At 38.0% G+C, this 15435-nt stretch overlaps 1 protein-coding gene across 1 annotated transcript; it reads left to right on the forward strand.

Moving 5' to 3' along the window:
• Positions 1–743: 743 nt before the first annotated feature.
• On the forward strand, positions 744–15226 carry LOC121425090 (homeobox protein MSX-2-like). The gene is made up of 2 exons (XM_041621063.1): positions 744–2389; positions 13651–15226. Exons 1-2 carry the CDS (start codon positions 1861–1863, stop codon positions 14130–14132), a joined length of 1011 nt encoding a protein of 336 aa, XP_041476997.1. The 5' UTR covers positions 744–1860; the 3' UTR covers positions 14133–15226.
• The last annotated feature ends 209 nt before the right edge of the window (positions 15227–15435 follow it).

A 15435-nucleotide genomic window follows, 5' to 3' on the forward strand; every position in this document is an offset into this window, starting at 1 on the left:
GTCTCGCGGCTCACCGCTGTGAAGCTAGCCTCCACAACCCTAAGACCCGTAGCCAAATATTGCCGCTCATTACAGAATTAGCATTGCGGGCTTCCCGGTGTTTAATATATTTACTTTCTAAACAACCCTCCCTTTTCTACTTCGAGGGCTGCATATTCCCCCATTCTCTTCTCGAAGAGTATTCTTAAGCCTTGTGATAAATATCTTACAGGGATTTTGAGGTTTAAAGGGGGGGGGGGTGAGGAGGGGTGAAATTATTCCGTGACCGGCCGCCGGCGAGATATAAAAAGAGAGAAAAATTGTTACAGTATCTATTTCTAATCGAATTTTGTACTCAGCTTGACGTTATGAAGTGGTTGCGAAGTTTTCTTTTTGTCGGGACTATCGGCAATGTGTTGGTTATTGAAGGATTAGTTTAATCTGACCGGTACCAATATTGAAACACTAACCTTCTATCAACTTTTTATAATATTTCTATTTTTTTTCTCTCTCTCCCTTCAGACCTATAAATTTCCTTGAGAGCCGGTGCAGGCAAAGGCATTTGGGAAGCAGAAGAGGGGCGATTTGGGATACGATGTGAATACGTAGTCACGAATGTGGGTGAATAAGGGGGACTTTATGTGATCTTGGCGTTTAGAGAGGGGGGTTTCTTGCACCAAGGAGCTTGCTTGCACCTTCCATAGTAAAACATGGAAAGGATAAAATGGGTTTCTCTTTTTCTCTTGATGCGAGCGCCTGGAGTAGGATTTGATTGGGGGAGAGCAGTGGCGCCGACTGCCGTCCTAAGATGTCTACTCTATGAATAAGGTGACAAATGGTGACGGATTGTTTGTACTTGCAATTAGCCTGGCTTTGCCTCCTAAGGTAATTGATCGCCCGAATAGGGAGGAGCCGTTCCCACTGAAATCGGCCTCCCCCTTCTCTCTTTCTCCCTTATTATTGCTTCATCTCAATGAATCAAGTTTTTTTTTGTGAGCCATTGAGAATCCGTTCCAGTCTGGCAAGCGCTTTCATCCAATTCTTCACCCGTCTCCGCCAGTTGATGCCGAGGATTCCGTACGCGATGAGCGAGTACGTTGCAACTGCCGACAAAAGACGCACGGTAATACTGGCTATCGGAGAAAATTGTATATATGGTACGCTTGGAATGATCGGTGAGTGTGTGCGTGTGGCTGGGGTTTTGCAACTATAGCTCTAGGCTTGATTCTGGTAAGTGTAACCGCTAAGGATCGTTTGATGTATACCAGTCTCAGAGAGGGAGAGAGAAGGATCTGACAATTCGCAGGCTATCAAAGCTTTCGTAAAGCATTTTGTTTCCCCGTCCACGGCGCCGTACAGTGATGCCGGCATTCCACAACGTCACAGTATTCGCGACTTCTGATTGGCTGACTCACCAGCAATTACCTCGGGTGCAGTGAGAGGGCGGGTGTGCCGATATTTTGGTTCGCAAATTGATTAATGACAGACAAGCGCCGAGGAAAGTTTGTGGAGTTAACGTAGCGGTGTGTATCATATATTGCCGAGCTCAATCGTCGGGCTGATATCATATCTCACTGCCCCTGCCCTGTCATCCAGCTACGATATGTGTTCAAACAGTCTGAATTATGGTTATCACAGCGAAGCAACTGCATGACCTACATGGTGCCTTCTCCAGTTTACTCAGTGCCTTTAATGTATACTGTATTTAAGTCATTCCACCCGAAGCTAACCAACAGTGAAGATATTTTTCCCACTTTGAGGACATCTTCATGACGAGTCAACCGCTTGGTATCTTCTCTGTTTGAGCTCATTTTGATTACTTTTTAAAGCGATTATTTTGGAATTCGGGATAACTTTCTTTGATCGAGTCGACTTGCCCCCATGCATATCATGCATCACAGCGAGACGGCGATAAACGACACGCCGTACGACCCGGCTTCCAACATGTCCAAGAAGACGCTGACAGTGAGCAACAACTCTGCCTTCACCAGACCTCACCACAGTCTCTCTCCCGTCACCGCCATCTCTCCCGGGGCAACTCCAGCCGAGACGCCGCTGCACAAAGCAGACGACAGGCCCATCAAAGGAATCAATTTCCGCGTGGAATCGTTCTTCTCGAAATCACCGCCGTCCCCGCTCAGCAGCAAACAGCACCCTACAGACATGGACTGCAGCCCCGTCGCTCCTGCGACACCACCTCCCGAAAACCCCGCTGCCCGTACGAACTCATCCTCTGCTTCGTCTTTCGCGAGTCACAGTGTAGAGAACATTTTAGCCAAATCATCGTCATCGTCATCCTCGTCGTCATCGGAGAGCACGGGACGGTGCACGTCGCCGACGACGCAGACCTACACGTGGAACGCCTCTAGTTTTCCTTGGATGCAGGCGACAAGATTAAGTCCTTCATCTGGTATGTATTATTTTGTTCGAGTTTACCCGACCCACCTTATAAATCCTCACAGAGTGAATGAAAATCCTTTTTTTTTCTTCATGAGATAGCATGTAACTTTCCATCACTTTCATTTTTTTTTAAAAAAGATCGCTTAGTTTTTTACCCCACTGTGGTTGAGGTGTGCTTTCTTTATTTAACTTTTAGGAAATATTTTCAAATAACATTTGTAGCTGTCCAATATCTTGGAATAAAATGTCGATTTTGTTACATGATGCATGATACACATGTTTATTTCAGCGATTTTCGTCAACCATGTCAACTGGTTTGTTTAAATAACTGAGCTGTGACACCTAGTAAAAGCTAATTGTATCCAGTCCTCACATTTTCATGTAGGCTGAGATAGAAAAAATGACAACGGTTACACATCAAGGTAAGCACCATAACATTGACAAACATCCTGTTTTATTTACTCTTATGTTTATATGAATCACAGTATGAAACTATTGTCATCAAAGAAGAAAACAATATGGGATTGACGTGATCTACATATAACTATGACGCCGTTCACATACAAATAAATGTTATATCTCAGAACTATCGTATTACTGTGCGTCTATAAGCAATTCACTTGTTATCATAATGTCATTCTTATAACCGATGTTACAAAGTAGGCCATGACTTGTTACTCGGCTACAGTAACATACGCCATAAACAATATTTCATATATAATAATGATAATACTTATGCAGTGTTTAATGGGACGAGCAACACGGATGTCATAACAAGCATAGATCCCATAAGTTATGGATTGTAACAGGATTCAACTTTGATATTGGCCAAATGCTTGTAGAATTGTCTATTTCATGTATCTGTATAATTACTACCGGCATGTATTTTTACCTGCACACCAATCAGCAATTATTTTAAAGTACATACTCCGCATTCAAAGCGTAAAACTAAGGGTGAGAAAAATGAAGAATGAAAAGTTTTGATTAAAACCTTATAGCGGAGAGTAGTTACCGCCAAATATTGGTTTGTGATACGAAGTAATTGCGCTTATAGTTTTTACAAGTAAATTGAAAAGAAAAAAGAAAATCTTGACTTTCCTGTATATAGGAAATTTTAAATTGACCATCTATAAAGAAAGGATATTAACACAACTGCCGGACAACTAGTAGTACTAAAATGCAAAAATATGAATAAAAACATGTTCAATGTTGCGATATTAATAACAAGCTTATCTAAAATCATGAAAGCAGTAAATGTTTATTAATTTTTTTGAGAAAATTAACTCTACTATATCGATGAAATGATCGCTGTGTTACATGCAGGACTACATAAATGTGTAATAATCTACTGATTACGTTCTACATACAATGTAGTTACTTTATGTATACTGTTAAAATAATTAACGTACGAAAGAGATGAATTGATATTTTTCAGTAATATGGTTTGGTTTGGTGATCTTCTAATCAAGAAACAGAAAGCAAGCCAAACTTTGTACAGATTATTTTGATGCAATTTACACAATCTTAATTATTGATACATTGCAATATTTCCAGCACATTTCTTTATGTAACATGCCCGAAATTATATTATCCCCTTATGGTCCATGTCACGAAGCCACCAATGTAATGAAATTGAAAATCTTTATTTGGTAAAAAGCATACAAACACGATATTCTTCTTTTTTTTCAAGCGATTTTTAAGTATTGTAAACAAACATTAAGCAATAATGCAATCACGACTGTTTAGTAAGCCACGTGTGAGGGTACATAGCCTATACATGCAACATAATTAGCAGTAGGACTACTATTTAATCACCACAACACTTGCTGACATTACATGCATTTATAGATATGTATCGGCACGTCATTACTGTGCTGGTCATTGTCACTTATCGATGTTTATCTTTCGCAATGTATTCTCAGTAAAATGTATCAGTGATATGTCAACACTGCGCTATAATTGTGCTGCTTATACAACACAAATTACTTATATACTTTTAACTGTAAGATTGTTGTGAACATAATGTCATCGCTGATAAACTAGGCATATAATTTCTAGTGTAACATATATTTGTTTAGTGTATTACCAATCAGTTTAGCGCCGGTGGCTAACAACAGTAATTCATAATGCACTTGATACTCAAACAATTTTGTGTAGTTACTCATGCCGCGTGGCTTTCCATCTTTCAAACTATTTCAGCAAATGTAATTTATTCTCTGAAATAAAACAACACACAGATTCTTGATACAATTATTGCGACAGATTTTCTAAAATAATTTGAATCATTTGAATCAATATGTCTGAAGATATATTTGTAAACTTTATGGTCAGTGGTGGATACATTCCAAGTTGGCAAAATTATGTAATATAGCAATATATTAATATATAATATGTATATTAGGAAACAAAATAAAAGGTTATTATTTTGTTTAATCACACATCTAATTACGGACTAAACATAACAGCTGAAAAGAATTAAAGCCATTTTGAATAAATACAAAACAAGACATAATTGCATTAACTTTGTTACAAGTCCTCTTCTCTAAAATTCAATTTTTGGCTCAGTTTAAAAGCACAAATAATATTTTTAAAAAAAGTTTGTATCCTGTGAGAGACACTTAGACCGTTCTTGTGTGACAGCATTCATCTTGACCTACATAGATAAAGCGTGTCATTTAAACATGTATAACAAACCATCATGACCATGTATTGTACCAAAAAGCATTGAACGCTCAATGAAGCAATAGTAATGTTTACCAATTAATATGTATTTTAATTATCGTCACCGATGGAGCGAGCACACAGAACAGTCGGTGCTATACAAATCCCGAAGCTAAATTAGGTGCTCAAAAATGCGGTTGATTAGTAGAATGTGAACTATTTCCCTCTTTTCAAAATCACCTTAGTCTTTTGTTCGATGGGGACCCCTGCATATCTTTGACTGTTAAATCTCGATGGTTATTAAGCATTTAATTATCGTGGAGGTATCCTTTTACCTTGCCGACACGTTGTGTGCACGCTTGGTTGTCCAAGCATTCATTAGGAGGGCCTCAAATAGGAAATATAAAAGAAAAAAAAACTATTCAAAATGAAGAAGAAAAAAGATAGGATTCCTCAAAAGCTTTCCATAAACCTCATGTCAATCTGTCATGTCTGTGGTAAATAAAGTAATGCTTTACTGTAGAGGCGTGGTAATTAAAACTATTTATGATCTGAATCTGACGTTTAACTTTTTTTCCACCAATGTAATTGAGCGTTATTATAACGATGGTTCATTTCAACACCCACTTGTTTTTATAGCAACTCGAATTTGACCTAAATTTGATTGTTCATTTGTCAACCAATCACCCATACCTTATCAATAGGGGTAAAACAATTCTGTTTATATTTAATTTGACGAGAGATTGAACGCATTCTTCCTTGTTTCGTGCTTGACTAAGGTTATCACAAACTGAACATCAGACCGTTTTCCCGAAAGGGTAATTTTCAGCCTTGTAAACATGTATATAATATTTCTTTTAAAGCTGTTCATATGCCCCTCCATGACTGTGACGACGAATTTGATATAAATCACAAAAAGAACATGAAAATTCAATAGTTTTATTTTATCTAATAAATAACGAAGACACTATTGTAATTATTTTATCACCTGATAAAAAAAAGTTATTCTGTACCCATAATACTCAAAACTCTTGAGCCACACTAAAATTTACTTTACGGAGTTATAATGGGCGCAAATACATTATTATTTGTAATTATTTGTGGATGTTTTTCACTATTTTCTGTCGCATATTGCTACTACTATGACTACATCCAATCTACCTCTGCTACAGAACTATACAATATATAGTTTTATAATGAGTATATAATGATATAAAATATTAATGATAAAGTATTATAGTAATAACAATAATGATTCTTAACGAGAATGAATTTTAAAAAAATGTGATTATAGGCCTATTGATTGGAGAGACAAATAGCTGACCTGTATTTTTTTTCAATTTTAATATGTTTAACTAGTTTATATTGTAGATTGATATTGAAGTCTCGGTAGACACTTGATTAGTGTTAGAATGATCATGTGATAATTATAAGTGAACAATTATTAAGTTTGGAATGTCGTATACCTGTTGACGTTGGCTTCAAAACAAGTTGGAGACAGAGTTCACCAAACAAGAATATCAGAGAAATTGATCCCATTTTGATTCGAGCCATTATCCGACCCTTCATACAACGCTCTCTCAGCAGTTGGTAGTAGGTCATCAATATCATCGTCTAATGAAAGAAAGAAAATAAAAAGAGAGGAAAAATCACAAAGAACGGGAGATAACTGAGGCACATCCATTATCTAGATACAATTAATTTATTTGTAGCGCCATTGACGGAACACAAAAACAGAATTTACCTCTATAAACAAGTAAGCTCCACCTCTGTGTCTTGGTAGGTATGATCTCCCCTTTGACTGCAATTAAAAAAGAGCTTTGTCCTTTTGAAATGGGTGTTTGAATTGCAAATCCAAAATCATAAAGAATTTATCTTGACAATTCACAAAAAAAAAAAACCTCGGGGCTTCGATGCTGGTAAACAACAACTTAAAAAGCTAACTCTTGACGGATTGTCTATCGACGAATCGAACGGGTGAATGGGATGAAAATCTCCTAATAATTTAGCATGAATGTGCGGGGGAACTTCAAAAGTTCAATCGCGGAACGGAAGTCGCCTGCCTGTATGGATGTGCTGAACTGTTAAATTGGAAAAATGATGGGATAATATTTTGTCTATGCAGTGTAAATATCACTTCATATCCATAATTCATCCTTATTGCTAATGTGGATCGAAAATTGGGTGTTGTCATAATATGGAGTTCGAAATACTGTACGACCCACAAAAGCGTGAATGACTCGATGCAGATGATAAAAACAAATTATCTTTCCCCACTGTCCTGTTACTCATCGTTTCTTGCTTTCGAAAGATATTATTGATGATATCGGCCAGTGTACAACAATACAATCTCTTTTTCATGAAACGAGAGCAGAGTCTTAAGGATCTTTGTTGACTTTACGATTAAATTGTGTAGTTTTAGAAAGTAAGCAGTGTGTCTTTGATCTTTCGTGTTTTTTGGTGGATGGGTCCTTGCTTATTGTTCCTACAAAAAGTCTGTAAAGTTCTTTTCGGTATGGCAGTAAAGTTCTTTACGGTATGGCTGGAGGGATCTGAAAAAGTAATCATAATTTCATACCGTAATTACATTTTTTTTCTCTCTCAAAATATCACAGTCACACTACTGGAGATCTGGCTATTATTCCTTTCCATTCTATAATTTGACATGCACATTGGCTCATATATCTTGAAGAGCGGCTCAAATAAATGGGTCACATTTAAGTGAGATTAATTTCTTTGTTTGGGTGGTCGTATGGCACTCGGCAGAAATTCGTTGTGGTTCTCTGGTTTATTTTTAGTTGACCACATGAAACCACATTATATCGTGCAAGTCTTATTAATTGAATCTTGATCAAATCGTACTTCCTAAAACCATTGTACTAATGCATTTGGGTATTAATGAGTTAAACATTTTGATAGGGCCCGTTTCATATATGTGTTCGTGTAAAGTTAAAAGCTACTTTAAGAACGACTGGTGTTCCTTTCTTCCGCGCTTAACCATCGCCAATGAATATAACTTTTACCACAAGAAAGGATCACCAGTCGTTCTTAAAGTATAGCTTTTAACTTACGAACAGCTTTATGAAACACCCACCTGGCATGGCATGTGGGCAAAATTTCTAAAGAGCTGCGGGCGAGCGACGCCAGCGAGCAAAAATAAATAAATAAACGTTTCGATATGTACAGTAATCTTAATTTGTGATAGATTTGACATAACATTCAGAAAAATAATACCATATTTTACAATTTTTCACTTCCTCTGTCTTCCATCGTCTCCTTTTTCGTAGCCATAAAGAAAACGGTGCGGAAACTATGCATCGGTTAATTTCTTAGAAGAATTTTCTATCATTTAGGTAAAAAAAAAAATCAGGGATGTTCCAGTGAGATGACAATGGTATGTAATCGAATTTTTCTTGTACCTGGGTAGCCCAAGTAAAACATGAAATGAAAATTGAAAAAAAAATGTGGAAACAGAAACATAAACTTATACAATATCAGAATATATGAATGTGACCTATTCAAATGTGCAATTTAATTGGACGAACAAAATGATTGTACAATGTGACGTTAAAATAATCTTTTTTTTTGGGGGGGTGGGGTATTCTCGATATCCCAATGTGTGTATGGTTTGCGAAAATTGGGAGCTTTAAACTTCTTAGCAGACAAGCATGCAAACTTTTTTTTTATCCGTAATGCATACGATTGACAGCAATGAATGACATCAAGTTCAAAATTTGTATAAATTCCTACCACATGCTTTCGGAATTTTGAAATACTTTGTGGATATTCTGTTCTCAATTTGGCGTTTTTATTTTATATAGGTCCATACTAGATTAGCCACTGATAATAAATAATAAAAGATACGAACTTGCTTTTGAAACTCAAGTGTTTTATATTTTCAACGGAAAACCGAACATTCTAACAACAACGAGGCAGTATCTGGCCATAGCATCCATCAAGCGATAAAAAAATAATTTTATCGAATTGGCTTTTTAGATGTGGATTATTTCCATTGTTTTAATGCTTGTTTTGAAATAAACTATGTAGCCCTTATAGTGATTTAGATTGCGTGGCCATAGTTGGTAATATTACAGCTAAAAAAAGACGAAAAAATCTTTAAAACTGGGAGACGGTGGTGAGTGATACGGAAATTTTATTTTTAAACAATAACTTTTTTACTAGTCGAAAAAACCCGAGTATGATGTCAACTTTTGTGGGTCATTTGTCAAATTATATTCCACTCCTCTCTCTGTCTGTTATATTCCCTTCCCCCTCTCTCTATCTCTCTTTCAACCTCTTGCTCGCTCGTATTCCTAAGTTCTTTCCAGTCCCACATCCGAAAGTCTTTGACAAATTGGAGACATTCAAGAAATCGGACGTGGCTCTTTACTTCTTGTAAAGAAAAGGCTGTGATCAAGTACGGGAGTGTTGAGATGGTAAAGTCATCATCTTCAGTCCCACACGTTGCAAACCGCGTTGTCTGCAACTTCGTACTTCAAGAGTGGCCTTCCGCGACCCTTACTGTGGGAGCGCCAGGGAGACGCCAGCTAGGGTCTCTCCGCCGAAGCTCTGAACTAGATCTCGAGAGAGTGAGTGTGGTTAGATTGGAGTCTTGGATACTCTTACAAATGGCATTGCCACCTGTCTTCAAATTTGTCACGGATTTATCGATATTTTAGGTAATTTGATGTGAATTTCTTCCGCCCGTTAGAAGACGAAAAACATCGCGAGAGAGACGGGGAGGGATGGTAAGAAGGCTCATGAGGAGGAAATAGATCGGTCCTCAAATAAAACACACAAATAGCTGTGACTGTAAACATGTCAGAGTTGTGATCATAACTTAGTCACAATTTCTTTTATTGGAGTGGATTTGAGCGATGTGCATTGTCGCGACGTCTACAAATTCGCCGTTATTAGCTGAATCGCAGAGGATAGTGGAAGAATTCAAATGTTTATTAAAAATGCCAACGAAATGCGACTTTAGGGACTATTAGATTTATCCGTCCCAATAATGCGTCACATGTGCGTTCTCATATCTCTGGTAAAGAACACTTTTTATTTGGGGCTGTGGAACAATGAGTCTATAGACGTCTGAGTTCGATTCCTTATTATACACCGATCAAGAAAATTTTAACCAGACGATTCTTGCTCTTCATGCACTAAACCTTGCAAATAAAATAGATTCCCTGGTCGTATTATTACAGAGCTTTCTTTTAGGTAAAATGCTCCATATAAACTTACAATATTGAATAGGCCTATAAATAACTAAATGTTCAACATCTGCGTCTGTATAATATAACTATGCAAAAAAAGGTCGTCATCATAGATTTATTTAGGTCAGTTCAAGGACAGCATTAACGAGTCAAGTATGAAAACGACATCGTCTTTCACGATAATTAGGCCTACAAATTTAAGGCTATTTTGACAATAAAGGGATTATGTTTTATAAGTTTTACAGGAGGTTGAATGCGTGTGTGTGTGGGGGGGGGGGGTGAGATTGAATACGGTGTGTTACCGTGGTCGGGGTCGGCGCGCGCTTGTCCCGCCGGAACATACCCGTGGGATCACCTATAATGACTCCCTCGTTGCCCGTCGACGCCGACGCACTCGCGCGGCTGCTGAAATAGGCGATAGAAATGCGTCAGGGAATGAAAGGCAAATGACGGAAAAGAAGATTTTTGTCACAACACGAGCGGGGAAACATTTGTCCTGATTTGTCGCAAAATTTGGCGGCAAGGATAACATTGCGAAGCCGGGTGATCATGACCGCAACCTCCACGTTAAACCCTAAACGGTCATTAGTCTTCATTACTTTCTTCAAAGTGCGGAGCATCTAGTCTTCATTCATCACGAATAGTTTGGTCTCGAAGAGACTTGCCAGTTGTAACTTAAGCTCGATATGAAGAATTTTAAAGAAAGTAATGACTTGTTGCAGGCCTATATACTTAAACTTGCTCTTGGTATATGCGTTTAGTAATTTGTGTACATGAATCTTTCTACTTCATTGGAGTCTACGTAGACACACACACACACACGCGCACACACATATATATATATATAAAACGGTAATAAAATGTTAGTGAAACCAACCAGAAAATGCACATGTGTTCATTAATTGTGAAGTCAGTCGATGAAATATAAAAGGCTCGCAGAACATTTGTAGTGTTGTTGTCTAAATTCAACTCTCAGCATGAAGGAGTGCATTTTGTAGTGGGGTTCATTAACTTTTCAGCACACACACACCCACACGCACACACATATAAGGCGACGGAAACCACATCACGGAATAAAATTCAATTGCAGTTAGATACCTCCTAATGAACTTCACAATGTTGGCAGCGCAGGTATACGACGGCTGGTTGGAAAAAAAATCAGATCAGCGTTGTGCATCAGTCACACCACGGCCCCCGACACCGACCCAACAGATCGTATGTCATTGGTAAATAACGTAACAGCTTTGATCGGGATTGTGGAGGTTTCCTTGATGTGACTGTGCGTGAGTAGACGGGACGGGGACGATGTGTCAAAAAACGAGAAATCTGATTCAATTTTTCATCATACCCGTCATCAACATAGGGGCATTGATTGAATCATATTCGAGCTAGACAGCACGAGACATGCGAGAGGAGAGGTGTCGAAGTGCAGCTCTTTTTTGTTCTCGATGATGAATTCCCTTCCCCCCATTCACATCGGAAAGTTTCTTTTCCAGATTACATTCCCAAGTCCCTGCTTTATAATATAGTATTCGGCATTGACAAGCGAACTGCCTCAAATTTCACTAAAACTCCCAAAACATCATGCATGTTCAAAATCTTTACAGAGTATGTAAAAATGGGACTTCTAAAATCGAAAATTAATGAGAATTACTAGTTACATTCATTCATGCGGATTTAAATAGACAAATTCCCCCCTAACATACTTTCGTCGCGATAGTCGCTACAAAATATGAGTAACATTGTGTTTGAATTAATTATTCATAAATATCAGTTTGCTAGTTTATTTCTGAGAATATGAAAAAGTTTGAATTGTATTATAGAGAGTATAAATAAACGATCCGCACCCCCCGTTGGAATCGGGCAAAATATTATGATCTAAAAGAATGTTTCGTTCTTTGAAATGTCAAATCTTTGAGTGATATGTAAGTTGCACATAATTTTCAAGTGGAAAAAAAGATGATTACTTCGAACATTGCAAATTGTTAGCAAAAAAAATATATGTATTATTCACAAATGAAATTTATTCCTGTAAAATCACCACTTCTCTTTCACACACCATTCGCTTTACCATTATCCACCTATTCTCGCTCCTCTTAGAACCCGAGTCTCGTCGACTGCTTGAGCATGTTGAGTTATTTTGATCCAGGGGTTTCGATTACTTATCTGCCCTCTATTACAGCCCATAACGTGTACTTGAACCAGCGCATCGGAAGTTGTTGGTCATTTCCTTCAATTTTGCTCGTATTTTTCTCCCGCCTCGTTGCTTGTTGCAGGGCCCAGTAGTCTCAGTTTTGCATTCCTGATTTTCTCAACACTTTTTTTGGTTGTTTTTTGAGGTCTATGTGGACTATGAATTCCTTCGAGGATATATTTCGAATTGAGGGTTGAATATACACTGCAAAAACTCCGGTGTTGATTCCAGTCTGGAATCTACATCAGAGAAGTATTGAAACAAGACCAGTTTGGAATCAAACCGATGCTGTCTTAATACAAATTGATGTTGTATAAACACCTATCTGGTGTTAGACCAAAACCAAAATCTGTGTTGTTTAACACTTCTGTGGTGTGGACATATATAGACTCCAGACTGGTGTTAAATCAAAACCGGAGTTTTTGCAGTGTAGAGAGTGGTAGGGTTAGGTAAGACGACAATAGATAGTTTGATGACAAAAAAAGAGGGAGGGAAAGAGAAGGAGGAACAGAAGGAGAAAGAGAGAACGAGAGAAACGGAATAGCTCTTGAAGTTCGGTGCACTTTTTGTTGCTTCTTCTTCTTCATGATATTGGCTTTACAGAAGTTATGATGATTCCCCCAAATTTGTAACACCTGTTCTCAAAGAGAACAAATTGAAGCGAGAGCGGGAAAGGTTGATAATTATTTCCTTAACGCCAGTCCCAATTACAGGTCTTGTTGCCCTGATGTAAAGTGTCTCCGTCCATTACTAACTTAAGTACTTGATGTGTTCGTGCAAAGGAAAGGAGAAGGGCAACAATATGTTTTACTTCCAGAGTTATACAATCAATCAACTCTTTTTTTTTCACTGAAGACAGGTTTTTGCAAATGTATTTAATAAAAAAGAAAATTATTATAATCTATTTCAGACTTGCCAAACTGGATAAAACTAATGGGAAATATTATTTTACTCCACGAAGTGTTGTGTGTGCTTGTCTAATAGATGACGTGTAAATCAATGCCTCAAGTAAGAATTGTAACATGGTCTTCTTATAAGCTTGTATACGTTATTGGCCTTTTTGGATCCAGTGATTCGAAAGAAGACCAAAACAATTCCAACTGTCCATCTTTCCATGATATCTTTTTGCAATGTAATGAATATTCTAACATGTTTAGCATTGCCATTAACCACTTCTACTGTATTTGTTCTATCTCCATGCAGGCTCATCAGAAATCCGACCCCCATTCTCAGGACCCAAAGTGCAGTGCACACTTCGGAAGCACAAGACAAACCGGAAGCCCAGGACACCGTTCACCACGTCACAACTTCTCGCCCTGGAGCGGAAATTTCGCCAAAAGCAGTACCTCTCCATAGCCGAGCGTGCCGAGTTCTCAGCCTCGCTAAACCTCACCGAAACTCAGGTCAAGATCTGGTTCCAGAACAGGAGAGCCAAGGCCAAGCGCCTCCAGGAGGCCGAGCTCGAAAAACTCAAGATGGCGGCCAAGCCCATGTTCGCGCCTGGACTAGGTATGCACATTCCTGCAGCGGCTGCCAGCGCGTACTACTCTTCGCTCAGTCCGCTTCATGCGGCACTGAGGCCACAGATTTCCATCAGCCCATACCACCTAGGACCGTATGCATATTTACCTTCGCCGCCAGCTCCATCGAACATAGTTTATCCTTACACGAGTGGTAGCTTTTGAGAATGACACAGACACTTAATTGGACATCGCAGCTTATTACTTCATCAATATGAACAAGCTGGTACCAACTTTTATCTACTTACACTTCGATGTGCTTGTTCCTACTATGACTCCAGTTGGCGATGAAGACGATTTCGTCAATATTGTCAGGTCATGTGACCATTACGATGAAATATTAGGCCTATTGAGGATGACGATAAAATATTATTGAGGATGAGCAGCCGGATCAGCACTTGCTACATGACGTCGATTGCAAGTCCATCATGCATTGCAAAGTTCCAGAATGTTTTTTTTTAATATACTTGCCGTCCATTGTGGGCCAAACACATAAATTTTGAATGCCAATTTTCATTACCATTAAATAATCTACGCAGTCGTAAGTTTCTATCAAAACTTCTTTTGCTTTGAAAATAATTTGTTGGTTAATTGAAGTATTTCATCAGAACGAAACCCCACCGAATAAGACTGACATGCACAAAGTGCTCTTGTTGAATAATCTTAGTCATCTCTCACCAGACAGTGCCAGAGTGTTTCATATTTCCACCTTTTGAACTCAACCCTAGAATCATTGTGTCTTACCATTCTGTCACGTGACAAGTGTTGGTGACGTAATGATTAACGAACCCTCCAATTGGTTGAGACTTTGCCTTACGATTACGAGTTTAATGCAATCAAGATTCTTAATTTAGTTTCGAGACATTCCCGAATTTTAACACTCTTCATCACTCTTTAAGTTGAATTGTGATATTTTTGTGTTTTCAAATCAAAAGAATTAATGCTGTCACGATTATCATGGAAGGCTGATTATACCTAATGACCAAAGTATATTGTTTCTTTAGCTGATAATTTGGACCAGAAAATGTTGCCCATGAAAAAAAAATCATAATTACTAAAATAATGCTAAAGTATAAATCGAGTGTTAATCTTAGCCTAAGACCCAATATACGATTCTTGACGATCTTAGCCTTCATGTCGTGGTTTATATCATCGATGCAATGTTAGATACTTCATCTAGAGGTAAATTACCTAAATGTTATAAGCATTGCGTGCAGATGTGGGCGCTTGGGGCCATGAACTCCCCCCCCCAAAAAAAGGAAATAAATAAGAAAATAATGATAATCCTGAACAAGATAAGGAGAGAAATGAAAGGAAAGGGGTGAAATGTGACTTTATTTTTTGAATATTAAAACAAAACGAAAGTAAAAAAAGGAAAAAATGTAACTTGATTTTCTGAATATTATGTCAAAATCTAAAACAAAATTTGATTTTTTGTAGCCAAAATAAAAAAAATTGTTTCCCCATA

The sequence above is a fragment of the Lytechinus variegatus genome, chromosome 12 (assembly GCF_018143015.1).
Source record: "Lytechinus variegatus isolate NC3 chromosome 12, Lvar_3.0, whole genome shotgun sequence".
Taxonomy (NCBI): domain Eukaryota; kingdom Metazoa; phylum Echinodermata; class Echinoidea; order Temnopleuroida; family Toxopneustidae; genus Lytechinus; species Lytechinus variegatus.

What these genes read in the sequence shown, in the direction of transcription:
- LOC121425090 (XM_041621063.1), top strand. Translation starts at nt 1,861, where the DNA reads ATGCATATCATGCATCACAGCGAGACGGCGATAAACGACACGCCGTAC. An exon ending in AAGATTAAGTCCTTCATCTG is followed by an intron (nt 2,390 to 13,650) that starts GTATGTATTATT and finishes ATCTCCATGCAG; the next exon opens with GCTCATCAGAAATCCGACCC.